This window comes from Seriola lalandi, unplaced genomic scaffold, assembly GCF_002814215.2.
Source record: "Seriola lalandi dorsalis isolate HSWRI2012SDOR001 ecotype SW California unplaced genomic scaffold, Sedor1 jcf7180002053835, whole genome shotgun sequence".
In the NCBI taxonomy this organism is placed as follows: Eukaryota; Metazoa; Chordata; class Actinopteri; order Carangiformes; family Carangidae; genus Seriola; species Seriola lalandi.
The window spans coordinates 447612-475314 of NW_019524388.1; the positions used below are offsets into that span (position 1 = coordinate 447612).

The window sequence follows — 27703 nt, forward strand, 5'->3', positions numbered from 1 at the left end:
TTGAAAATACACATAGGGGGCTTCAGTTGACCAGCAAGAAAACCGTAAAAAAAAATGGGTGATCATGTATTGTTTTGAGGCCGGTCCTGGTAATAGCAAAACTGCCCTGAAATTGCAATTCCAAAGACTCATTTATCGATTTTAGCTCTGTGTTTATGTTTTTAGCGAAGGGCAATGTGATCAATCTGATTGGCTGTAAATTCTACGTTGCTTGACGAAGATGAAAGCTCATTGGTGTAGTTGTGTGAAGGGGCGGTGCTTCGTGTTGCTACATCACCACCTTTGTCGTTGTTGGGCAGCTGCAACCTGGAAAGTCCCTGACAGCCGGGGAGGTTCACTGCGGCTTGCGGTTTCAATTAAATGAGGGATATTACATTTCTTCGCCTCGCTACCTCTGCGGATGAAAAACTCTGTAAGGTTTTTCAGTCGTGGTTTTATTTTAATTAGCTAAACGAGTGCTAGATGCTCCCCTGCGAGTGCTAGCTTGTGTTAGCAGGCTAGCTCTTTGTGTGGCTAGCTGCTAGCTGAGGGATGTTTTGTTGTTGTTGAAACGGGCAGCCCTCCCGTCGTCTGGGAGAGGAGATTCATCAGCTGTGTATGGAAAAAGCGGCTCCTCGACGCCTTCTCATCCACTGACATTAACTGCGAAAGTGGCCCGTGAAGCCCGCCGTTAGCAAAGCGACACCGAAAGAGAGAGAGAGAGAGAAGGAAGAGTTTGACCGACGAGGAGGGAGATGGGAAACTGTCTGAAATCCCCGACCTCGGATGATATTTCTTTGCTACATGAATCTCAGTCGGACCGGGCCAGCTACGGAGACGGTGCTGACCCCGACCAAGAGCCACCGCCCCCCTATCAGGTAACTTTCAACAACAGTTTTAGACCAGTTTATGAACACCTAGTTGTTTTGTTTTTTCTGAGAGGTTGAACCAAATTAAATAATACCTGAAGTTTGGATGATGTTAATTCATGTGTGGCATGTCTGGCCCAGTATACCAGTCTAGTTTTTTGACAGTGACAACAACCAAGAAACTGGTGTTAAACTAACTAACATGTGAGGCTAGATCAGCTGTTTACAGATCCATCACCCTTGGCCAGCAGTCCAGCCCAGTGACCCTATCCCGTTATGGCTTTGACACTAATCCTCTTTGTTATATCCGAAGTTACCGACTGTGTCTCCCATTTCCCTGAAGTCACTGATATGACAGTAGCACCATATCATCACTTGCCATAGTCTTCATTGAAACACACTGAACTATGTCATTTTGGTTCCTATTCAGTCGAGATGAACTAAGACACACAGACTGTCTATTATGGCCTGAAGTTCACTTTAACAGCATGAACTGTAATTTGAATGGACTTGAAACAGACCCCAGTTCTTCATTAAAGAGGGAGTTTTGTAGATTTGGAAAACAGTGACTCTCATAGCTTTCTCAGCTGCTTCCTTCACTGATCTCCTCCAGGGCAGCAATTTTGTTTGTCTGGTGTCCTTATTTCCTGAATTAGATCATCCACAAACAGACCAGGTCATGTTGTAACTGTAAATACGATGTATGGTGTTACCCTTCTCCTGTGTGTATTTCTATGTTAAGAGGTGGCTGGTATGCATTATGTAAGGCCTTGGCAGAGAGTTTGCCTGTTACTAGGTTAAGCCAAGCCTTATCTGTAGATTTAAGATAAGTGCTTTTAAATGAATGGGAAACTGAAGGTGATGTCAGGTCAGTACAGCATGAGAGCTCTCATTATAGAGAGCTACATACTTCTGTGTTTTGAATTAAATATACTGTTTCCAAGCGCAAAACTTTATTATACACTAGTTACAGCAAAGATATGAACATAAAAGGGACAATTTGCATGTTGTCTGTCATTTGAAAAGCATATTTTTACTTTGATAATTGCATAACTAGATTTTAAAATGCTAGATTATATGAAATAGTTATAAGTATAGCTAGATATCCAGTGGATATTTGAAATCACCAGCTGCCTCTTACCATTGGCCACCATGCATATATTGACCAGTTATTAGTTGGGTAGATGGTATTTTTTTGTCCTTTATAGATCTCTCTATCACCATTATTGGCGAGGTCAGCATAGTTCTTCATCATCTACATGTTATTTAAAAGACCAGAACCAACAATAGTTTAAAAAAACCCTGAAAATATATAACGGATGCATATTGCTGCATTTGGTGACATATTCTCATTCCCAAGTGTGTATACATTAATAATATTAAAAATATTTTTGATCCTTGGAAAGTGTAGTAGTTATGTGTTGGGTCAGCATCACTGCACATGCTCAGAGAGGCTGTTCTTCGTCTTTTTCAGTTTTGTTTTATATATTTCAGTCAGACTTTACAGCTGAAATCACATCAACATCATGACCTTGTAATATATTTCCATTTAATGTACAGTGTGTTGATTTGTAAATTTTTTTATGGTGCATAATACAATCACCTGTTTTTTTTTCAATTGTCACCCATTAATTATCTTTTAGAGAAACTGATGGTTAACTCTGTAACTTGAACGCACTGTATGCTAATACATGAGAGGCACAGACTGATGTGTGGTCAGTTCATGAAAAAATTTCCAGGTAACATCACAAAGACAAGACAGTTTCAAGTTGTTATTCATAACAGTTGCCATTTGTTATCAGTGGAACCAGTAAAAGATTATATCTGAACAGAGCTAGGAGTCCTTGACATGAATCCATGTCCAGGTTGTTACAAGTAGGCCTATTGTATGTCATGTCTGGCATACAGCAGTGTGTAATTAGGTCAAAGCAGCCAGCTCTGGTCTCATAGAGGAGAGATATTGTGATAAACAACACAAACATTGCTTAGTTTCTTTGTAGCTCTGACTAAGCTTTCACTTGTCTTGAGAAAGTCTGTGTGAGGTTTGTTCATACTGACAGAGTTTCACATGAGGGTTAACTAACTAGTTTAAACCTGCTGATAAAGGGCTCTTTTAGATCTGCAGGAGCTTTTCTCCCCGGTGACCACAGTAATCGGCACCTTCACCATCTGAACACATCACACATTTTTTGTGTGCTTGCAGTTTGGCTTAACACACGTTAAAAGGGCTGTGTGTGTTAGAAGAGGGACTAAAGGCTACACTATACTTGAAATTGAGTTTGCTGTGTTCATAGAAGGTATTGAGTATGGCCCTGGGTCCAAATGCCAGTATACTCATTGCAGGTCTGTCCTTCATACCAAAGGTGCATGGTGAAAAAATGATGCCGGAAATCACAACAGTTAAATCCAAAACAAAGACAATATGACCTCTGGCTGTGGTTAAATTACAGAAAATGAATACAGAAGACAGGTGGTGATTTAGAACCAACCCTGGTATTGTTTTTACAGCCTAAAAAAACAGTCGGGACAGGATGGAAACATTACTTTTGTCTGGCTGTCTGGTAAAAAATGAGAATGAATGGGGATTTTTCATTACAAATCTCCCAGCAATTCATTGTGTCTGAAAAGCAGTCCATCACAGTAGAAATACAATAAAGTCATAACAATACGTCACAACAGTAAGATGACAGACAGATGACAAATTAAAGGAAAAACCTGAAAAATGAGAAACAGGATGACCCCCCATCCATAGGTCACGAGGGGTCATTGAATGGTTTGATGAAAATCATATGCTATGACCTGCACAGTCACCAGATCTCAACCCAGTTGAACACCTATGGGAGATTTTGGACCAATGTGTTAGACATAGCTCTCCACCACCATCAGCACAACAAATGAGGGAACATCTTTTGGAAGAATCGATGCTAAGGAGCATTGGAGCTGTTCTGGTGGCATGTGGTGGCCCAACACCTTACTAAGACACTTTATGTTGGTTTGCAGAATCAGTAGGTTTTCACATACAAGGAATTTGCTTTGGTGTTATGGTGTATAACAGTAGAGATGGTAAGAAGAAAAAACAAAGAAAGGTAGACCCTTTCCTCCTTTTCCTTTAATTGGTCACCCATCTGTAGGTTCATGTTCATTCAGGGAGTTGATCCATACTATTTCTTTCCAAGTTGCCTGGAATTGACAGATCTTTGTATCACAATCTTTCCTAGCTGTAAATTAGATAACAGGTAAACTGGCAACATGTACCCAATGCCCACGGGAAAACTGTGCAACAAATCACATCACTAATTGTAAGAGACAGTACATTGGGAAGAACTGAGAAGTTGTGACCGGAGCCTTACACACGATACTACCATTGAGTCCCCCCGATCCCTAGATTACTTGTGAGAACATGACAATTTTGATTTCACTTCAACCTTAAACACCTAAAAAAATGGAGATATGAAAGTGAAAAAACTGCTGTCCAGTAAAGGTAGTTTAGCCAATATATATATATATATATATATATATATATATTATGCTAAAGTTAGTTTGACGTTGTTGTGTGTGTCAAAAAATATAAAACAAGTTTTAAGTTGTACAACATGTACAATGCACATAAAACATTTAATCTGCGTGCTTCAGACACTCATCCTGGGGCTTATAAACGACTGCTGTTTCCTGGGAATCCACAGTCAGTGGTGAATCAGAGGACGGTGAATTCCAGCATCTGGAGATGGGTGTATCCACTGCCTGGCCCAAGGCTGCACTTGGTGGTGCTGAATAATTTCCTGGCTGAAAAGAGGCAGTGCACAGATTGGCATCTGGCATTAAGTCATAGGTTGCACAAAGGCAGGGCCATATGTGGACACTATTCACAGAAGCTCAGACTGTTTAGACTGCAACAATTTAAATGTTGAGCTTATTCTAAAATAATATTTTGATTAAACTCTTCATAATTTAGTTGAAGGCCTCTTTTACTCTCATTCCTTCAAAATCATATTCCTGTATAATCCATGTGAGCCATACATGAGAGCAGGGATGGGGCAACACTTCAGATTTATAACTGCTTTTATTGCTTTAGCCTTATATTCTCTGCCACTCATTCTGCAGAGGCAGACATAATAATGATACGTCTTGCAATAAAACAGATTTAAAAAGATTTAATGCAAAAACATGTTTGTGAAATACATAATATGACATGTAGCACCTAGCCAAAAATTAAGTGATTGTAAAGCTCTCAGATATTTGATATTTCCTGATTTGATAGCCACCGTCTGGAACTAAATTTATACAGTATTTAAAGTTCCCTGTGATATAACATGATATAACTAGAATACTAATTCTGTAATGTGTACTATTGAAATAACTTATAATAACTGAGGTGATAATCAGAAAATCAAACAATAGCATATATTTGCTTAGTATCAGATTATTGGTGTCCATATAGACATAGGCCTACGTGATGGATTGGTTTAGGGGTTGATGGATTGAAAGCTAAGTAGATGAGATCAGTCCAATGAGTCAACCACAGGTTATTGGACTATTTAATGTTTTGTCAAAGAGATTTCAAATTGTGCAAGTTTTTTTTTTTTTTTTATCGACTGAGGAATCTACAAAGCATAGGGAAGCATAGTTAAGTTCTTTGGTCCTATTGTGAAGACCTCAGTGGGTGCGCCTGTGCCCATGTGTTTGTGTGCAGACCTGTGTTATGTGTTGCTTAGAGCATATCGTGTGTCGAATGTGGTGATTTGGAAACCAGCTGGTGAGACAAGTGCTGACTAGACGGTGACACAGGAGCTGATTTTCCCTCCTGTCCCATCCCACTCTCACAATAACATTCCTATCCCATCACAAAATAAAAAAAAAAATCCTGTCTTGTCACAATCCCGTAAGAATGACTCCTGTCCCATCGGCCCCGTATTCTCTTGTTCGCTCCTTGCGGCAAGCTTTGCTCACCACTCTCGCACTTCCTCGGATACTCAGAGTGATGACAGTAGGCTGACAAATTTTACACTTTTTGTGGCTATGTTGAAATAAAATCTTCACAAATTTAGCATTTACTATTTGCATTTAATAATCAGAGCATTCACAACAATCACTCAAATCAGCAGGAGGAGGTGCAGAGAAACAGCTGTTTATGGCTTTCAGCTCTGTCTCGCTCCCTCTCACTGACTGTCCCAAACTTCTTTTTACAACCATAAAAAGCAGCAGGCTAAGAAACCGAACTAAGTGTTCTTTCTCTCTGTCTGTCTGTCTATCGATCAATCAATCTCAACTGTGTTTAACCACAGCACCTACACCCAACAAGCAGCTCTTCAGTGACAGGCATCTGGTTAGGAGTGTTTGTGTGCGTGTCTGTGTTGCAAGCATCGGCTATATGCGGTTATCAGTGTGAAACTATGGCAGGGCAGATTTAGTTTAATATAAATGAATACTACAAATAATAATTACAACAGCAACAATAATAATAACAACAGTAACTCAATACATTCGTGGGAAAATAAACCAAATATCACCTTGACATTTACCAAGGCATGAGCTACAGGCGTTCTCTCTGATGATCGGCGATCGCCGAGCTCATCGTCCATCTGCACAACCCTGTCCTCAATCCACACACATCATGCACCGGTTAGAGCAGACAGGAGAGGATAAAAAAGAATAAAAAAGACTATAGAAAGACCAGCATGTTCCAAATGAAGAAAATCGTGTTAATTCATATTAGATTTTTATATATAAAAACTGACCTATTGCTATTACAATTCCTCTCCCACAGACCACTGAACAACCAGTCCAGACCACAAGTTAAATAAAATGGCAATGTGCAGTGCAACAATAAGAATATCTGCAGAGGTTAATCGATTATAGACTATAGTAATACACAAAGCATTATGATCACTGATATTTGTTTGGCTAACAGCGTTGCCAACACATCGAGAGAAGGGAAAAGGTGGATTAAAACCACAAAGACCACACACTAACTGGTCCGAACCCCTATCTTCAGCGCCCTTAGTGGTAATAACGATATACAGCATGGTCAGTGGACAGACCACTGATTTTGGCCACTGCCTCCTCCGGATGAATTTTTTTCAAGTCAAGTGATGAACAGTGAAATTGACTCCCATCCTGCGAGAATCTCACAAGCAGGATTTCAGATTCATGGAAAAATTGTTAGCCTCTACTGCTGACTCATGGCTGTGGGGCTAGGCTACTGAGAGAAGGAGATAAGGAAACCCTGTGTGTTTGCACTTGAGATGGAGAGAGAGTTTTTGTGTGTGCGTACGTGTGCATGTGAGCGTGCGTGTACAATTGGCCCCTGGTATGGCTTGTAATGCCCCTGTCTCCCTCTTAAGCCTCAGAGATTGGAACAGTGACAGCAGTTTTTATTGATTACATTCAGTTTGGCACAAAGGCCTTTATGCTGCTGTCACCTTTATGGCCAAACCTTATTGGCTGGAACACATTGCTCACTTTAAAAGATTCAAAGAGAGTTTTTGTGTTTTTGCATGTAGCAGAACTTTGTCTTTTTCAGTCCTTTTCACTGTTTCTGTCACTTTTGTGTGAACATGAGTCCTTGAGGGTAAAATATTATCTAAAAAGCGTCAAAGAAGCACCCGCCGCTCTGGTCAAAGACAAAGCCAGCTCTCCTTTCAGAGCATTTAGCAGACCGGGGCGGTACAAACCAGCGGATGGACTATCAGTCGAGGAGCACAGAGTCTGTCAACCAACTGCATTGCTGTCAAGATGAGAGGGCTTGGAGTCAGCAGTTTGATTTGAGCTCAGCCAGCTTGGTCAGAGGAAATGGGGAAAGTACGTTTACGTTGGAGGTGGTTTCTAATTAGCTGTCAAACCTGGAGTGGAGATGAGGAAAAGCATAAAAGATGGAAGGAAGTGAGAAGAAGAGATGTCAAACTAAACAATTATTTTCTGCATGGTTGTGGCTACGCTTTTAGTTGGCTGTGGGTTGTTTTCAGTGCAACTGCAAGTGTTGACTGAAACAAGAAATGTTTCTTCGTAACAACATCCATGAAAAGAATGTAGAATGCCAGTAAGATATCTTTATAATGTTTTAAAGGTAAAACATTATAACCAAATGGTCACTCATGCAGTTGCAGGGAAAGCAGTAAAAGAGTGTAAACCCCTTGGTATGCAGATAACAGCAATGTGTTTAGAGTTCATGTATCTGGTGTCCAACCAAGTTCAACCAAAGTGATTCTGACGTCACCACAGGTATGACGAGTCCCTTAAATCAGATGTGATAGTGTAAGGGTGTGATATACTGCATCAAAAAGCCCTTTGAGACAGATTACTTACAGTCTTGTCCTAATATGGGAACAGAGACATTGTGGGAGGGGTTGGCAGTGGTGCTGACAAACAAACCATTGTACTGCAGGTCAGTGACATAGTTTGTGGGCTTTGGCTGACATACAGCCTCACAGAGGTTGCTGTTCCTGAGTGCCGACCACAAGTGCCAGGACTCAAATAACCACAACTTCAATCTTTTGTCTTCTTCACGACTGCTGCGCGACTGATGGTTTTGTCATTATGTTACAGTGACATAACTAAGTGTAAGGCTGTTAAGGGTCTATAATGTGGTACAGACTGTCATAACTTGCCAGATAAAAGTTTTTATTGGCTGATGCTGCTGGAGCATGATTAGCTTATGGCTGCTGGTAAAAGTGGAAATCAATGAAAATATATTATTACTTTTTTGTATTTTATCAATTTTGTTTCCACCAAATTTGCACCTGTTCAGCATCCATCCGTTTTTATATGGCTGGAGGGAAGGCTTTGTGTGAGCTTCATCATGTGTTATTTGTAAATACTAGAATTAATAAAATTACATACACAATGACCCAAATTGACCCTGCTTTACCAGGCTGATGTTGTAAAGCATATACACATACCGTTATCATCATGTCGTCAGTCTGTCCTGTTATCACATCAGCAAACACATCCTGTGATGCGAATGTGCATCCTTCTCCTCCTCCCATTGTTTTCTTCGTTGCCTGCGTGCATGCTTGCCTTATTATGTGCAGGTGTCTGCAGGTCTTGTTCAAAGAGTTTGTTATTCTTCAGTCCCTAGACAGACAGCTAAGATTTCAGAGCCTGCATTTGCTTCATGCGTCTGGTGTTGTTTCCCCTTAAGTGGATATTTGCACTGTTTAGGTTGCACACAGTATATGGCCACATTGGGCAAGTAGATATTTCCTTCACTGGGTATGGTTGAGGTTTGACAAGACATGAGAAATGTTTTTTCTTTCTTGTCACTGTGGTAATCTTACAGCATGTGTTCAAAAGAGGAATTATGCACAGTCATCATGCTGCCTATCTGCAGCTCCTTTCCCACATAGCCTACACATTAAGTCTGGTTTATACTTCTGCTTTGAATCAGTGGCGTAGGTATGGAGTAGGTATAGTGTAACCATGTACCTCATGCACTAGCCTGACGTTTACCTCCCTAGAAATGAAACTGCGTCTTTTCTGCATTGCAGTAATTTCAGTTAAAGTAGCTGTTCAACGTTTATTAGCTCCAACTTCAACATCGTTTTTAGGTAATCCGACAGACATGTCCATGTTAATGTGTGTGTGTGTGTGTGTGTGAGAGAGAGAAAGAGGGAGAGAGAAAAAAAAGATCTTAGCCATTTGAAATAGTATTTCCGGTTCATGATGAAACTGTGGGTCTGTCTAAGTGGCCCAGGTCGCATTTGTGTTCAAAGTGCTAAAAGAATGAGGCCCAGACCACCTCTGAATGTGTTCTTAGTGATCAAATCTCAAATATGTCTTAAATGTGTCTTGGGTGCGTTCACACCTGTACTTAAAGCTGCTCACTTGTGATCAGATCAGCTGATATGGTTGTTAATACCAGGTCTGAACAGGGCTTGAATCGTGGTCAGTGTGACATGGGTTTAACTGTGGGAGTGGTGCGAGAAGGTTCTGTGGAGGGTATGATATTTTTCTACACTGCATTAGGGAACTTGAATAATGATAAATAAGAGAATTATTAAAATACAAACTTTCAAGTCACCATAGATTCAAAATCTGTACATTAGGTAGTTTGTCTGAGTATTCACAACCCCTTTTCTGTTGTCATTTTGCAGCTTGTTGCTGTTCTCCAGTGAGTAGAAAATCTTGCCACATCTGTCTGGAGTGGTCATTTAATGCAGGAATAGTGCTGAATATCTATTTATAGGAGCTCTGTGTGCAAATGCCAAAAAACATTGCCTTGCCTGGATAATTGAACTGTTAATGTTACAAGTGAAAGGGTCTCGTGTGGATCCAACCCATTTTCCCCTCCTTCCCCTCCTCACATGGCCACACACATAAGCATAAATAACACACATCTGGCTCTGGGGAGAATCTAGGATGTTATTGAACTTGTGGGCAGAGAGTGCCTCTATCTTGCATTTTCCCACTCTTCTTTCTTCTTTCAATTAGTGATGGATGATGGAAGACAGGGGGTAAATGCCTCCCCACTCTATTAGTCTTTCTTTCACTTACTCTGTGTGTGTGTCTGTCCTCATTGCTGCCTATAAGCTTCACCTCCCTTCCTGTTCACCATTAGTAGCCCTGGCCTGGCAGGCTGACAGTTTCTGCTGCCGTGTGCCTTCATGTTTGGCAGAGGAAACCAAGGTCTGTACTTTGGCTCAGTTAGCCACCGCCCTGCACCCTCCATCCCCCCTTCGCCACCCTTTCAACCTCTCCTTCTCTCTCTGTCTCACTGTCCATCTCTCTAACTGTTGTCCTTCTGGTCAGTCTGAGGTCACATAGTGAACAGTTGTCACAGCCCAGCTGACACGCCATCTATGAAAGAAGGGAGAGGCATATGACAACAATAACACTGCTGACCACTGCACACTTGACCATCCTAACACACACACACACACACACACACACACACACAGAGTACAGCTGCTGCCCCCCTCTGAGGCCCTGTCTGTAGCTTTTATTCCTGCTGCCTGGCTGCCATCTCTTTTTGACATGGTAAAAGGAGTGGCTGTCAGGGGAGCAGCAGACTGCCTCAACTACTAAAGTTATGCTGACTCATGGCTTAAAGTGCTGTGTGCCGGGAGGCTGATTGTAGTTAACTTGGTCATTTGTTATTCTGAATTTTTCCCATGAAAACCATTCAGCCTAAATGAAAGAAGGAAATGGAGAGTAATTTGAGTTTCATGCCTACCCCTCCGCCTCACACCAAGGTTTAGTTCAGTAGTTAATGCCATTTTGTGCAGGCAGATCAGAGAGGGCAGCTAGTAAACAGAACATTGTCCGATAAATCCTTATTAGAAGGTTCAGTTAGGTTTCTTTCCTGCTAACACCAGTCTGATCTCCAGCTTCATTCAGGTGTGTGGTGCTTTGTGTCAAAAGGTCACCCTGTGGAGTGTGGATATACAGGTGGTTAATGAGAGAGCTCACCTAATGGCATTAGAGTGGCCTTAGTGTAATCCATGACCTGGCTGTTGGATCCTTTCAGTTTCCTGACGTGAAGGTTTGGCACACATTAGGAAGACAAGGAGAAAGTTGGTGGACTGAAGCATGGGCTCAGGGATGAAGAAGAGAAACTAGTGCACACACCACCAATGTAGTGAATGTATGAGAAAGTAATAGGATAGAGTGAGGAAGAGAATGAAGGAAGTGGATGAGGACGAGGCACAGTCACAGACCACAAAGTGAGAGAGTTGAGTCAATAGAAAGCTGTCTTTAGAGTGGAGGAAGACATGAGAGACCAAGGTAGTACACAAGACAGAGAACCAAAGTTTAGGTGCACCTGTTCTTCCCTGTATTCATGTCAGCTGTTTGCTATATGTTAACATTTAAAAGGAATCTCTTAATTCAAGGATATAAAGTTGGCTTGCACTACTGTAGAACAGATAAAACCATGTAGATCAATCTCTCATACTATTGCCATTTCTTGAAAAGCTTTATTTTTACACAGACAGTTTTTTCAGGTAACTAAAGCATGTTAGAACTTTAATGTTATAAAGTAAAAGTGTGATCGTCCATTGCTGCAGCTAACAATTATTTACACTATTAATTGATTAATTATTTACACTATTACTTACTCTGCAGTTTATTTCCTTGATTGTAGTTTGCATGTTCTTCTTGTGCCTGCATGGGTTCCCCCCAGGTACTCAGGTTTCTGTATGACAAAATATCTCGATTAGTGTAATATACAGTATTATATAGATTTATGGGTTACAGTATAGGTTTTGGGTTTGGTAATGTTATGACTTTTTGTTTGACGCATTATAGTCTGATACTGAAACCCTGTTGCTCACTTTGATATGATGTTACTTTCATTACACTATCATTTCGCTACATTATAACACTATTACACTTCTACTTATGTGGTTTGTGCATCAGTATTTAAAACACTGTGGACAGATATAATGAAAGAACCTCGACTTGTCATTTTTTACATTCAGATTTCTGCTGACCTAAGTTTAGAAAGACAGGGAGGCTTTGGCTGCTTTGAAGTTTGCTGCCGGCCAGCCTCAATTTTCCGCCCATTGAAGAGTAGAATTTTGGGCTGGGCCATATAAACTGATTGTTTTGGGGAGATTTATTTTATTTTTTTCCACAATATCTTTATTTGAGTTTTATAGCAGCACAAGATAATCACAGTACAAACAATCATGACATGTATAGCCTAGCCATGGCCGTATGTCATTTCTTATAGATTAGCTGCCAAATATAGCAAAAACACAGCTTAAAACAAAACAATCACAATAGAAACACAGAACGAACAATAGTTTTGGGGAGATTTTTAGCAAATCTGAAAGATTAGCAGGATGTTTGGATTGTAGTGAGATCATAGTTATGTTGATAGTGGCATATCAATTCCTACATGACGCATTCAGAGAATATTTTCCAGAGAGTCATCATCCATCACACTTTAAACTTTACACTTCTATGCCGCGGTGATCGAATTCTGTATGTCGTCAACAATGCATTTTCAGTCAGGTAGAAGAGGCCACGTACCTCACTGCTGCATCAGCTGTTGGAAGGTGTGGGAAACACTACCACCTACTGCCTCAGATCATAATCCCACAACATAGCCAGAAATATTGTTAACTTGTAATTAATAATTGATCAATCAATTATCAATGATAGCTACTATGAGCATTTCAGAGCTACAGGCTTTCTTTTTGAGGGGGATGATTATTTATTCAAATAAATAATATGTGTTGGATTGTGTAACTCTTACAGTCAACTGAATGCTTTATTGTGTAGTGAAATCCACCCTTCAGTCTGAGGGATTTACACAGTAATGCCTACCAATATTGTGTTGGCAAGTGGTGACATTATTCTGTCAATCAGTATTACTATAAACATTTATATCCCATTCAACAGAACATGTTTGTACCAAAATCAAAAGAAAGTTTCATAAGCTTGTGGCTCATCTGCTAGACTCGGCTTGACTTCCACCGAAAGTGATAACAAGAACAACATCTTCTGCTTTTGTTAAAGTCACCTCTCACACTAGTAGAATTAAGGCTGAAGAGAGATTTGGTTAACAGGTCTTATGAAACCAGAACATTAGTGTTATTGCAGTGTATTGCTAAATTCCTCTAAACCAAACCTCCAACCAACTCTTAACACTTATTATTCAGAAGTGTAAACTTGGCCATAACTGTACTGCAGCTGTAGTGTGAGAAGAGCAGATGGTTTGGACAAAACGGAAATAAGTTTCTCAGTGAGGCGATTGCATGAAGTGGTAAGTAATCATGCCTGATGATTTTTTTCTGTGTATTATACTGTGTATCTCTGTAAATCCTCCCCTCTGAGATCTACTTTCCCCGATACAGAAATTTCATTTTATAGGACTCTAAGGTATTTGCAAAACTAGGATTCACTTTTTTAATGTGGTCTCCTTTCTGTCTTTCTGCAGGAGCAGATCCATGTGCCTGTCTACCACCCAACACCCAGCCAAGCACGACTGGCCACTCAGCTGACAGAGGAAGAGCAGGTTCGCATCGCCCAGCGTATCGGGCTCATCCAGCACCTCCCGAAGGGCGTGTATGACCTAGGGCGGGATGGCTCTGAGAAGAAGATCAGAGAGTGAGTATAAACCCTTGGTGGTCAGACTGAGCAGTTATCTTTTCTTTCTTCTTTTTTTTAGAACAACAAGGGAACGCAGTGATCTGTATTTAAGAAGGGCTTTTGGAGGCCTTTAGTATGTTTAAGCTGGATTTAACTAAATTAACATTCTGAAAACAGGAAAACTAATCCCTAATATAGATTCTAAAACAATTGCATTCAAATCATGTTTGCTCTTTTTTGAGTCATGAGAAAATGTAACCACCTACAAAGTTTAATAACTTAAACTGTCACACAGGATGATGTTTTCATATGCAGATTAAATTCAAATTATGTCATGAGTCAACTAACGTCAGTCAATAGTAGTGTGCATGCATTACTGGAGCACAGAGATGGATGGTTCTACATATTAGATATTTTTATGATATTTGAATGACATATTGTGGCATTTTAGATTAATTCTCTGAAAGTAATGTGTACACATGTATTATATATTTTTATACAACAGCTAGTTCAAACCAAGTAATTTCATTGGACGAGAGGCATTCCATGAGTGCTGATATAGAGTATAACAGCACTGGGACTTTTAATCGCATGTATCACACGTTACAGGTGTTCTATTAACCGTTAATTAGCATTACATTAACGGTCATTATCTGTCTTAGATTGTAACAAACATGGGAAAGATGAATATATTTCCAGAAATAACATTTGAATTAAATTATGTATGGTCGTCAGAAGAGGATGAAGGGACGAAGCCTTGATACTTCAGTGCGCACCTCAGGTAACTTGTAAACAAAGTAGCAAGCTAGTGTTCACTGTGCAGGTCAGGAAAATGTTTGTGTTGCTTAGCAACAGTTCAGTACCAGTCCAGTTATCAGCACGCTTGTGATTGTCTTCGGAACGCCGCCTGCATCCTTGTACCTATGACCGAATCATAGCCACTGATATTCAGTACAACATCACTCCCTCTCGTGTGATATTGCTTAAATAATACATACTATAATATGTGTTTATAGCAGGTCAAAGGTTGCAAATGGTAAAGCTTAAAGCCATGAGAATTATATTTTTTCCTATCACTGAATGCCTATGAAGAGGTTAATCTGACTGATGTGCCCTTTTTGTATTTTGCAGAAGCGCTCATTGTCCTTCATTATAATTGAAATGAAATAATGCACTGTAAATCAATTAAGATATGCAATATATATATAGTTATCCAATCCTTATCAAATTATAGTATAATGGGAAATAATGAGTATCGTGGCTTTGTGTTCTCCTGTGCAGGTGCGTCATCTGTATGATGGACTTTGTTTATGGAGACCCCATCCGGTTCCTGCCCTGCATGCACATTTACCACATGGACTGTATAGATGACTGGCTGATGAGATCCTTCACCTGCCCCTCCTGCATGGAACCTGTGGATGCCGCGCTGCTTTCCTCCTACGAGACCAACTGACACAAACAGACACACACATGCACACAAGCACACGCACGCACGCACGCACGCACGCACGCACGCACACACACACACGCACCCACACACACACACACACACATATCCCCACAGACACCTGTGGCCCAGACTGGGCACACACACATACAGTATGCACACTGTATCCTGGATTAGTAAAGTGGGGATATGAAAGCAGTGATCATGTAGAATTATGGTGACCTCTCATGTTTGTGTGTGTTTGTGTTTGTGTGCGTGCATGTGTGCGTGCGTGCGTGTGTGTTTGTGCACATACACAAGTTCCTCAGTTGGCCTGCTGGACAGGATTGCATCTGGGAAAGGACAGAGTGCTTGTGTTAAGGACGAGCAGGAAGTAGCTTGATGGAGGAAAAGAACAAAAGACGAGAGCTGACAAGGGGGGAGTGTGATAATACAAGAGTAAAGGGAAGTCACGGGGAATGGATGACGGTTAACTGGTATGGTTAAGAAACTGCTTTTGTGAATGTGACTACACATGAAAGCATACCCAGTCTCTCACTTCCTTCCAAGCATTGAAATGAATCATCAGAGTGCAGAAGGAAGGACATCTGACTGCCATCATCAGGCTGCAGATTGTATTTCTTGGACTGCTGAAGCCTGATTACTATCATATCACTGCAATACAAAGAAAAGTGTCCGACAGAATATCTGCCAGGTGTTTGTTGCAGATTCATGTCTCCTGCAAAAATTGCTACAAATGAAGACTGCTAGATATGAACATCAGGCGTAAGACTGCAACCATCAGATGTATTCTGCAGACATACCACAGGCCTACAGCACCTGGGTCTCCAGTTCTCTGTCTGTACAGATCTCTTATGAGAAAAATAAGACTGGTAGGTGGATTGATCGAATGTCCTGTGGCTTTGTGAAATCTGTTCTGTGTTTGTTTTGTCAGTCAGCATAAGGGCTCAGTTGAACCAGTGTTTACTAACAACACAGACATTTCAAAGGAAAATACTGTATGTGCTTTAGTCACTAATGTGATGGATAGCTGGTAGACTGTTACCATCAAGCTTTTGACCCTCTCATGACTTTCTCAGTCACAGTGAGATTGCAGATTATTGGCCAAAGCACAAGTAGACTAGTTAACAAAACATTAATACAAATCAGAGATATTTGCACTTCTTAATCAGACTTGACAAGAGTTGACCATATGCATTTAGTAATTATGTTAAAGTGAAGTATGTGATTTGTTTTAGCTACATTTTCATTACCATTGCTATGGTTTGTAATAGAGATGTTCCGATACCATTTCTTCCTTCCCAATACCAATTCCGATAACTGAATTTGGTGAAATTGGTCAAAACCGAGGACTGATCCGGTACCATTGCATTAAAAAAATGTTGTAGCTGTTTACTACTAAGCCTACCTGTATGGGTGTGATATGATTAATGTCATTATTGTATGGCATAGCTCAGGTTAAACCCATTGTAAAACATGAACTGATTTATGAATGCCATAGAATCTTTCTTTTATTATCTAATTTCAATCATAATAAATCTTGAAATAAATAACATTTCCTACACTAGTTGTCCTGAGACTAGTGCCACAACTCAAAATTAAAGCCTTGCATATTGTACATGTTGCCTTTTTACTGGTGGGACTTAACAGTGTAAAATATTGCCAAATTGCAAAGTTACATTTTGCTAATGGCTAATGTTACACTGTTTACTGGAAATCAGTTCCTCACCATGCTAAAAGAGTAGTTTCTAGTGGCTGCACAGCGCAACTTCCTGTTTAAGCTACTCTTTTAGAGCAGCAAAGAAGAATTCATTTCTGGCAAAACTGCCATTCTATCTGAGTGTTTATTAATAAATTATGTGGTATCGGATCGGTGTATAGCCTTGAGTACTCGCTGATACTTGATAGCGTTTTTTAAGCAGTATCGGAGGCATTTCCGATATTAGTATTGGTATTGGAGCAACTCTAATTTTTTAATGAAAGACTCCGTCTCTAAACCAGGTGTGGGTGCATAATTCATTACTGGAGACATTAACCAAACTACTGAATTAATCCTATGGTTGCTTCCCCTGTTACTGTCCAATACATGTAATTTTAAGGACAAAATTACAAATTACAATAACAAAATGAAAAACATACACTTGGTTGGGCTCATTTAATATATTTGCATATATATGAATTATCGCTTCATTTTCTTCCCTTAAAAAAAACGGTCCATAAAACTGGACCGACCAGATCTAAAGCAAACATTAACAGGGGAAACGGTTAAAGATGCCGGGTGTCACCATCAGGACAGCGATAATGCAGAATGAATCTGGTAATGGGTTGTGTGTCAGTGAATATGACTGAGGATTTTTATTTACCTGATGTGGTCAGAATCAGCAGTTATAAAATAAACTGACTATAAGTTCCCAGTTTAGAAAGGATATATCTCTTTACTTTTTTATTTTCTTCATTATTTTCTTCGTCTCTCAAGATGAGGCCTCTATCTAAATGATCTCCTTGCCACATTTTAAAATGTCTATCGCCTAAGTCACCCAGTTGGTAAAAGCACAAAGACATGCAAATGTTCAGTTTTTTTTTTTCCTTCTCCCTGCTACCTTTGGCATGCAGGTGAGTCGGCGGGATTTTGAATTATGCAGGAAATGTTAAATCATTTAAACTCCCCCTGCTCAGCGGACATGATACAGATCCAATACAATTTGAAAACATGCCTTTTAGTGATGTGTGTATGTGTGTGTGTTTATCTCTGTGTGAGTGTTTGTGCAAGGCTTTATGACCTTTGTGTGAGCTGGCAGTCAGCACCTTAGTTTTTGCACAGTACTTTAATCTACTTAACTCTTTCTTGTATATTGTCCTCCATCAGTAAGGTGGAGCCTAAAGGCCTTAGGTTACCTGTGAGTATCAGCTGCTAAAATGTGGAGTCTAGTCAACTAAAAGAAAACAGGAGGGGGAGGGTTATATACAGACAGTTTCAACTGAAAATGCTGCTCCTGAGCTGGCAGTCATTGTACATGTTATGTCGTGAAAAATACACAAAGTGTGTCAAGAAAAATTGTCCTCCTACATTGTCACAAAATTTTAAAAATTGTCAGTGTATCGTGGTGTTTGGATTGGGGTTCTGTCACATCACCTGACTCTCTTCCTAAGGATTCCTGTGGGATTGCATAGCTGGTTTCCACCGCTTTCGTCTGCAGTTTGTAACAGTCCTGCGGTACAGTGGATGACATTTTTGGATACAAATGCCTTCCCCCAGAGAAGGCACAGTTTCGATCTCAGTCTGGATCTAATCAAGGCTGCGTGGGACATGCAATGCATAATGGGAATGTGTGAATAAACAAAGTTAAATCTTGTCATTGTGTATAGGTGTTTGTATCAGCCATTGTTCCTCAAAAAAATAAAAGAATCAGTCTCACAAAAAATAGAATATGCATACATATCCTGATCCCAGTGAAGACTAGCTCTCTCCCAAAGCTACATGTACATTTATTAGTGGGACACTGTGGAGCTGCTTCATTGACACAATGTAGGTGGCTAACTTATGAGATGTTTTACCCAAATAGATTTCCTGTAATTTGTGTTAATACTTCTTGGATGACTGCTGGTCAGCAGTTTGTGAACAATGAAACAGCTGCACAGAATGTTGCTTAAGCACGGGCCATGATAGTATGACTTTGAAACCACAGGATAGAGTTATTTATTTAAATATCCAGACTCAAAGGAATGGTATGTCGGTGCTCTTTTAGGTTGGATTTCTTTTTTTTTTTGCTTTAAATACCGGATTGAACAGCAAGATTTGCTCATATGTGAATGGGGTATGTGTGTTGTATGCTTGTGTATGGGTGCTTTTGTAAGCATAAATATGCATATACTATGTACTACAGGCAAATAATAAATAGACATTGCAACAGAACATAATTGTCAGTGGGTGTGATTTATTTCCTTTGTAGACAGTAGAAAGGGAAGAATTTCCTGTTATTTGTTGTGAATTTATACCATGTACCACAGCCATAACATCCATGACTAACATTTAGAGGGTCTCCATTTGTTTGTGCCAACATCAGTTATGGAGTAAGACATCCTAGACCTTGGTATCCAGAATATGGTATTAATATGTTGTCAGATTTGTAAAATGACAACTTGGCCTAATTTGTGGTTTCACTTCATTATTTCACTAGTTAAACATAAATTACTATCAGCCTTGGTTTAATCTCAGATGTGACTATGATATTTACAAAAAACAGACACAAAAATACCTGCCTCACTTATGCACCAAATAAACCTTTTGATTATTTATTATCATATAAATACTTCTAAAGTTATTTTTATTGTTAAAAAAATAGAATCCTCTTTAAATGTCATTATGGTGGTGATGTTATTCATCTCCATGTTCCATCTGCTCATCTTCACCTGTGTCCAAGAATTCATAAATGGACCAGGTCTATTAGCACTAGATTTTACAAATCTAAATAAGAAGATACCCCTGCATGTCTGAACACAAACACATAAATATCTGGTTTAATATGAACTGAGGCAAAAATTGTTCCAAAACAATGTTGGCATAGCCCAGAATACAAATTAAATAGTTTATGACTATTGATATTTTGGAAAAGCCACTGTAATTTTTCTCATCCAAATATTGTTCAAATAAGTGACACACACACACACACGCACACACACACACACACACACACACACACACACACACACACACACACAAGCTGGGATTAATTGCTGTCTTTTATTGTATGATTTTCTACATAAGACAGCAATATATTGGTTTTCACAGTCATGTTAATCAAGCAGCAGAGAAAGAAGTGAGAAGAGAAAGAGAGCAGAAAGAGAGGGGAATTTATTTATTTAACATTTTGTCTCATACGATCTCTCATATTATTAGGGACACCTCTCAAATGCAGCATCCTGCAGTATGAGTTGAATTAATATTTCTTTCACGTAGTGTCGATTATAAACTTCACACTTAATGCTGTTGTATTTTATGTCACATTGTACAGGTGGATGTAGTAATTGAAGTGTGCAGCACTCCCATGTGTTACTGGCTTTGAGTGTTAATGAAACATAGCAGCAGTAGTAACACTTTCTACATTTCTCTGCACCTACAACAAATATCGATTTTTGAAAAAAAAAAAAAACTGAGGCAATGCGATACAACAGCTCAGCCATACAGTCTACTTTTACAAAGATAATAATGTTCAGTTTATAATTGACAGTGGTAATTCCACGATGTTTAGCCTATTCTTCTTCTACTAGGTTCTAGTATGCAGTGGTGTTGAACTGGACTGCTTTAGATTGAGAGTTGCTTCTAATGGTTTGCCCACCACATTTAAAAACAACACATTTGAATATAATGCAGTCCAGTGCATCACTACAATTTCAACTATAAACAGGTGAATTAACACAGAAAGTTTTAACAAAAACTTGCTATTGCTTTGTAAAGATTGAATATATATAGCTTTTACTGGATTGCACTAGAATGTATAACTCTACCAAATTAAGGGGCCAGAGAGTGTATATTAACCATATATTAATCAATTAGTGTATTGTATACTTTATTTTTTCTATCCCAAATTACCAGTTTTTAAACAAAAAATATGTGCTTGGTCTCCCCTTTCCTTTCCAAAGCATGTAAATGTTGGTAAGTGTGTAAATATCCAAACAGTGCACACACTGTTTCATTATTAGGCCAATTCAGTATTATAACAAGCGGGGCATTCTAGGAAATATAAAATAAAATAAAATGTCAAAATGTCAAAGTATCAGCAAGTTAAAAGGTCAGAATAGCATAAGCATAAGAAGGTTTCAGACAATCAAGAGTCCATCACAATGAAAGTCCTCTTCTTCATCCTCCTTCCCCTCCTCTAGTCTGTGAGAGAGAAAAAATTTATGAGTTTGTGTCACAAATTTATTTAAACGCTAAGTGACAATAATGGAAATAAATAAGTGCAATAGAGATACAATATGAAAAATAAAGATTGTGATAATGTATATATTTAATTATTGCACACAGATCCATAAAAGTAAAAGAAAAAAATAAGCCTGATCAATTTGTTTATCATGAGACATGAACAAAATGTGATTTTACAAAGGAAATAATCAGCTTTAACTATTATATATATATATTAGTGAAAGCTGATTATTTCCTATATATAAGCTTACTATTTCCATATATATACATATATATACATATATATATATATATATATATATATATATATATATATATATATATGAAAAAATAAAGCCACATTAAAGTCAACCTGGAATTACAGAATAGTAAATTCTTTGTAACTGCTTTCACAGGTTTGACTAGCTTCACACACAAACTCACTCAATAGCTCATGTCTGATTATGATTCAGCCTCCTCTTCACACTGTCCAACCAATCCAAGCTTTCTGATTGGTTGGACTTCCGGACTGAAGCCCATATATGGGTTGACTCCTCCTGCTAGTTTTTTCTAGTTAATCAAAAAGAAAAAAACCTGACCACCTCTTTCCCAGCCTGGCTTTTAGGCCTGTGCGCTCGAGAAATCACACAAAGACCTTTTCGTTATTTTTTAAATGTGGCCTTTGGACCGTAAAGAAACATTTAGTGAGCCTCAGGTCTCTCGGTGTCACCTGGGCAAAGCTCTCAAGTGTTTTTAACACATGTGAAAATGAGAGGTGAGGGTCATAATCCGTAGGAGGGAAATTAAACTGTGAAATTGTACCTTGTCGTTACTCAACCGTTTATTTTTCACATGCACGCGGACAGGGTGATCGAATTTAGTCACAAAAAAGGTGTAGAGGACTGTAGAGACGGATTAGAAAACTGAAAATGAAACCGCGGCCTCGCTCCACAGTATATCGCCCACACACCGCTTCAAGGGATTTGACTAACTTCCTTCTATGAATGTGCAGTGTATACTATCGGTGTGTATTATTAATATGCTGCAGTCAAACTTTTTTTTTTCAGAAGGGCATTGACAATACGGCTCCTCAGACGCTAGTGTGACACAGGCAGGCACACACGCTCAAATGCCTGAGAGAAAGTGTAAGAGAGAAGGTGGTATATTAAAGACACCACATTAAAGTAAATATTTTTTATTCTAAATAGTTCCTCTTTTTTTGAAATCGAAACAAATTAAGGAGGAAATAGTTTGTAAAATTGTGACAATAAGGTCATTCAGCTGAAGATCGGCCGTGTGCGCATATTTATATTACATGCATTAATAGGAATCATGCAGACCTATGGCTGTGATATAGACTAACTTGACATTAATGGATGAAATTTCTTTAAAAGACGTTTTAGCTAATCAGACCGTTAAATGAACATACTTACTTACTTTATTAAATATCACTATTTAATAGTAATTAAACATATTTTTGTCATTGAGATTTACTAAAAAGTTAAAGCACTAATTTAGATAGAAAGTAATCAAGTTGTAACTAAATGGGTGTATAAAATGTTAAGTCGTCAGTAGGAGCACACTGATGAACTTGTTTTTCTGCTTCCTTTTTTGTTTTGTTTTGTTTTTTTGTTGTACATGTTCACACTTGGTCTTTCCTTTGACGCCTAAAGCTAAATAAATATGTTCTCAAATGAATAAAGCTTTAAAACAGTGTAATATTAATGATGACAAACAGTCCTATAGCCCAGCCCTATGTTGTAGCCCAGACGTATTGTACATACACTATGGATACATTGTGAATTAAAGCTGAAAAATAACAATAACGGCTTCAGTAATCAACCACTTATGGATCATAAAGCTTGGGATAGAATCATTTCAAAACATATGTTGTAAATAATTCGCTTGTAAAAAATAAAGAAGTCCGTGTGTGTGTGTGTGTGTGTGTGTGTGTGTATTGTAATGACTGTTTTAAAATAATCCGCTTATAGTGATCAATTTAACCCAGACGTGATCACTATAAGCGTTTCCTCTGTATTAGAGTCACACACAGCCACACACTTGTTTTTGTCACTTGTAGGATGAAGTTCAATTGATTTGACAAATATTAATTCATGGCAATTTCGCAGGAACCCTATTCATAACCATGTGGACACCCCAACGTTGTCTTTAACCAGTCTTAACCGGAAGCATATTTAAAGTTTATCACAAGCGAAAGTATCTCAGCTCCCTCTTCTGTCTCCCTGCGTGAAAACGTTACAGCAGCTTCTGGGCAAAGCCTTGAGAGGTCCTGTTGTGACTGTTCATCGAAACTATCATAATCAGAGCGCTAAACCTTTATTAAACAAAAATGGGAACATGAAAGAATGGTTATGACCACACTTTCAAAGGGACGTGGCCAAATGATTCAATTCATGTAAAGATGCCTTTTCATCGCGACACCACGGTTAACATGAATGGGGCTTTCAAACCACACAGTGTTGGCTAATGAGACCACAGGGCAGAGGGGTTCAAGGTTAATAAGCTGTTAAGTGTAGTTTAAAACAAAACAAAACATATTCGTGTTTATTTAATTCAGGTTTGCTGGAGATGTATGCCTGTAAATGATATTGGCTAAGGAAAACAGTTAAATTACGACAAGGCGTTTAATACCAGGTCTACCATATCTGCTAAAAAAGTAATAGGGTTAATGATGCTTTCAATTTATAAGCTAATTTTCTAAAATAGACGACGCTCGCTGGGGTGTTTTCTTCATTAGACTGCTATTTTAAACTCACATTTAGCCATTACTGCTAATACTACAACAGCATGCTCGCTCATAGAGATGCAGTAGTCTATTAGTGACAATGAATATCAAGTAAGAAAAATTTAAAAGGATTTTTACAAATGGTTTTGGTTTTACAAATACCAACGAATAAATTATGGTTACTCATTTTCTTCATAAAAGTCAATACCGAGGCTAATGGGCCTATCAGCAGCTCTTTGAGCTCTGTCGTATAAACTCTGTTCTACACACCAGTTGTTTTGTTTTTTCCTCTTACATTTTGTTTTTGTTGAATTGGAGTAACATTCACACTCTTTATTTATTAAAAATATTTTGGCGAAACAGCATATAGCACACAGGGCCGAACTTCATATCGAATAGTACGTCACTAAGGCCTATGCTGCAGCAACTTAGCATTTTTAGAGGAAAAGATAGGCTACCATAGTATCTTACAATAGGCCTACATAATATTGCTACTCACTTGAGCTCAAATACTGGTGAATGTATGTGGCAGTTTCAATCCTGCTGTGGCGGTGCGCGAGCTGCGCGGCAGTATATCCCTGGCCGTTGACCGCTTGGGGGTTCGCCGTGTATCCAATTAGCAGTCGGACCACCTGCAGCTGGCCCTCCCTGGCGGCCAGGTGCAATGGCAGGTTACCATTCTTATCCACGAGGTTTATGTTTGCCCCGTGGTCCATCAGCACGCGCACAGTGTCCACGAATCCTTCGCGCGCGGCGTCGTGCATCACGGTGAGACTGCAGGCCGGGTCGCGTATATTGGGGTTTGCCCCCACCTCAAGAAGAGCTTTAGCCACGGCGGTGCTCCCCAACATCACCACCTGCACAAAGAAAGATGGAGAAGAGTAGGTACACAGAGTAGGAGTAAATATTTTAGTGTATCAATTTGCAATAAACCTATAGACTGGTAGTCTACGGCGTACGGCTTAAGTCATATTTGTAGGCTGTTATGCATATAGGCGACTAGACTATTAGCATTATGGACTAGTGCTAAAGAAATAATGGCCTATTAGCAATTCCACCTATAAAAAGGGCACCAATTGATAATGTAGTTTTTTTAAAAAAACATTTAAAATACATCAGAGCTGCATATGAAATGTGCTTTATAAATCTGATTGATTAATATTAGGGTACTAAAATTACTCCACTGCAGTGATGCACTTAAGAAAGCCTATTATCATTATTATTATCATTATTACAGGTAGCAGTATTGGTAATATTAGCATTAGTTTTATTGACTTGCGCATGTATAAGATAATAGTGCAGCATGTAAAAAAATCCTTTTAGGAGCAGGCTATTGTGCAACTATTACAGGGTCTCTGCCACCATTTCCTCATCTCCACCATTTTGTTGCTCCTCTCTCCCACTCCACTCTCAAATTTAATTTGTTTTGCAGCAAGCATTTATTTCATTACAGTAATAATAAAAGGGTCTTATTTTATCTTTATTATAGCTGAATAACTCTCACGATAAAGTGTAAAAATCTATGTTGGAGCTACATTAAATTGTGAGACTGGTGGTAAAAGAACATCTTCATTAAAAAACACAAATGTATTCATATGAAGCAATATATTTAAATATGTCATGAAATAATTAATTACAGTCAAACTGTATAGATTTCAAAACAGTTTTATTAAACTAACTATTTTGATTTAGGGTATTTAGATCAGTCTAATCTCATTTTTGCAACCTGTCCACAAATAACTTCATTCTATATCGGCCTATATCTTTATATCTCATTAGACTATTTACTTTTACATAACAAAGGACAAAGCCTACTGGATATTTAAAGATAAAATATGATTAGACCTTTTATCCTGTACAACAACACAATAAGATGAGGAAGTCAAACATGCTGCTTGTCACACTGAAGTCTACACTTAAATTACCATGAACAAACTTTATGAAAACAAACGTTTTGCTACATTCACTTCGACACAAACCAATCTGAAGGAGGTCCACACAAACCTGGAGTGCAGTTCTGTTGAATTCATTAAATCCATTCACATTTGCTCCACCTTGTAGCAAAAGTTTTACACCAGCTAGGTCTCCCCTGGCAGAGGCACTGCAGAGCTTGTTAGTCAGTAAGCTGTCTGCCATTCTTGTAAAAAATATAAACAGAGAGAGGGCAATATGTTCGTCAGGCTTTGTGGAAAACTTGTAGACTCCAAAACCGTAGGTCCTCAAATATATCTCGAAGACACCTCCCCACACTTACATCATACAGGGGCATGACCTACATAGCTCATATTCTGGCACTGTAAAAAAATAAAAAATATATATATATATGTATATTTTTAAAGCATTAAAGAAGCCTAATGACACAGATTTTTGGGAGTAGGATATATGCAAAATGTTTTTGACAAAGTGGATTTAACTCCATATATCTTCAGAACTTCATCCTTTTCATATTTCAGCTTATCTTCAATGCTAACAGACAAAAAAAAAAGAAAAAAGGATTACTTTTACTTTAACTTTTACCCAGCTCCATCCAAGAATCTACATAAGTGGATATTACACAGTTTGCTTGTGACATTGCATGTGGCACTCAAGATCATAAATATGAAAACAAGGTATTTTTTTCCAGTTAGAGCTCCATCTGGCATCCCTGACTCTCTCATGATCATCCTGGGCATGTGCTGCATTTAATCCAATACACTGAGTAGATAGCTTTATGTATTTAATGTACATTTTCCCAGATGTCTATTTATAGGAGACTGACAGAAGACATACGTATTTACAACAGGCCTAAATGTTTTTCTATACACAGGATATAACCATATCAACAGCAATAACAAGTATAGTAACCTAAGCTTAAATTTGTAGGCTTGACATTTGGTAAACAAACTAACTAACAAGCAAAAAACAAACAACAACAAAAACTTACTCTAAATGATATTAAAATCATAACACAAGCTTTCATTCCTCCATGCAGCAGTTCAGTAAGTGCCATCTTTTTCTCCAACCGAGTAAAATGCTGAAAAAGCAACACAAAAATAACACAAGCAACAAAATACACAAATAAATAAACACATGAACGAATAAATCGTTATATCTGCGCATATTATCAAATGATGTGATGTCATTCACAGTCACTTCCCGCTCATTTTCAAAATAATTTACCAGCATTTAAAACGTGCATTTCTGTATTCGGCTACCATGTTTTAATGTCAGCATTCATAGGCAGATAGCAGTTGAGAGAGGAGAGACGATCTGCTCATAGATCGCACAGTCACGAGCTGTGTTTCATTTTCATTCCTACCCGCTGCGATGATCCGCCATGAAGCATGTCACTGCGATATCCGATTGAATTTCTTTCAAACTCTGATGTCTACATGTCCAAACAGAGGAAAGGAAAGCTGCTAATGAAATATCCTCACTGACATCGCGGATGGTTCATTTGGAAAATAGACTGAGCTGTAAGAAACAGTGTGTTTGCCCTTGCAGCTTAGCTGTGTAAATAATATTTGAAATTCTTACAAAAAAAGATGACCTGGCGTGATTGGATAGAGCAATGATAGGCGGGACGCTATCTTAACGGAGCTTGGGAAAAGAAACCATGATGTTGTACACTGCAACGGTGATAAGCGTGCCCTGCGACAAAAACACTTAAGTCCTGAGGACGCAGTTACATTGTAGCATATTGATACAATCAATGTGTACTAGGTTACTTCAGCTTTATTTAGCGTATA

General features: G+C 38.8%; 2 protein-coding genes across 3 annotated transcripts; one reads left to right on the plus strand and one right to left on the minus strand.

Moving 5' to 3' along the window:
* Nucleotides 1-288: 288 nt before the first annotated feature.
* rnf11b (ring finger protein 11b) lies at nt 289-19245 on the plus strand. Its single transcript, XM_023401950.2, has 3 exons — nt 289-857; nt 13729-13898; nt 15162-19245. Exons 1-3 carry the CDS (start codon nt 735-737, stop codon nt 15331-15333), a joined length of 465 nt encoding a protein of 154 aa, XP_023257718.1. The 5' UTR covers nt 289-734; the 3' UTR covers nt 15334-19245.
* Nucleotides 19246-20049: 804 nt separating this feature from the next.
* cdkn2c (cyclin-dependent kinase inhibitor 2C (p18, inhibits CDK4)) lies at nt 20050-27458 on the minus strand. Of its 2 annotated transcripts, XM_023401956.2 has the most exons (5): nt 27274-27458; nt 26899-26988; nt 25980-26112; nt 24475-24832; nt 20050-21208 (listed from the first exon to the last, which is right to left on the minus strand). In XM_023401956.2, the coding sequence occupies exons 3-5, from the start codon at nt 26109-26111 to the stop codon at nt 21204-21206; spliced, it is 495 nt and encodes a 164-aa protein (XP_023257724.1). In that variant the 5' UTR covers nt 26112; nt 26899-26988; nt 27274-27458; the 3' UTR covers nt 20050-21203. The 2 variants fall into 2 exon arrangements, with proteins under 2 accessions (XP_023257724.1, XP_087028942.1); XM_087172816.1 differs by lacking the exons at nt 25980-26112; nt 26899-26988.
* Nucleotides 27459-27703: the final 245 nt, after the last annotated feature.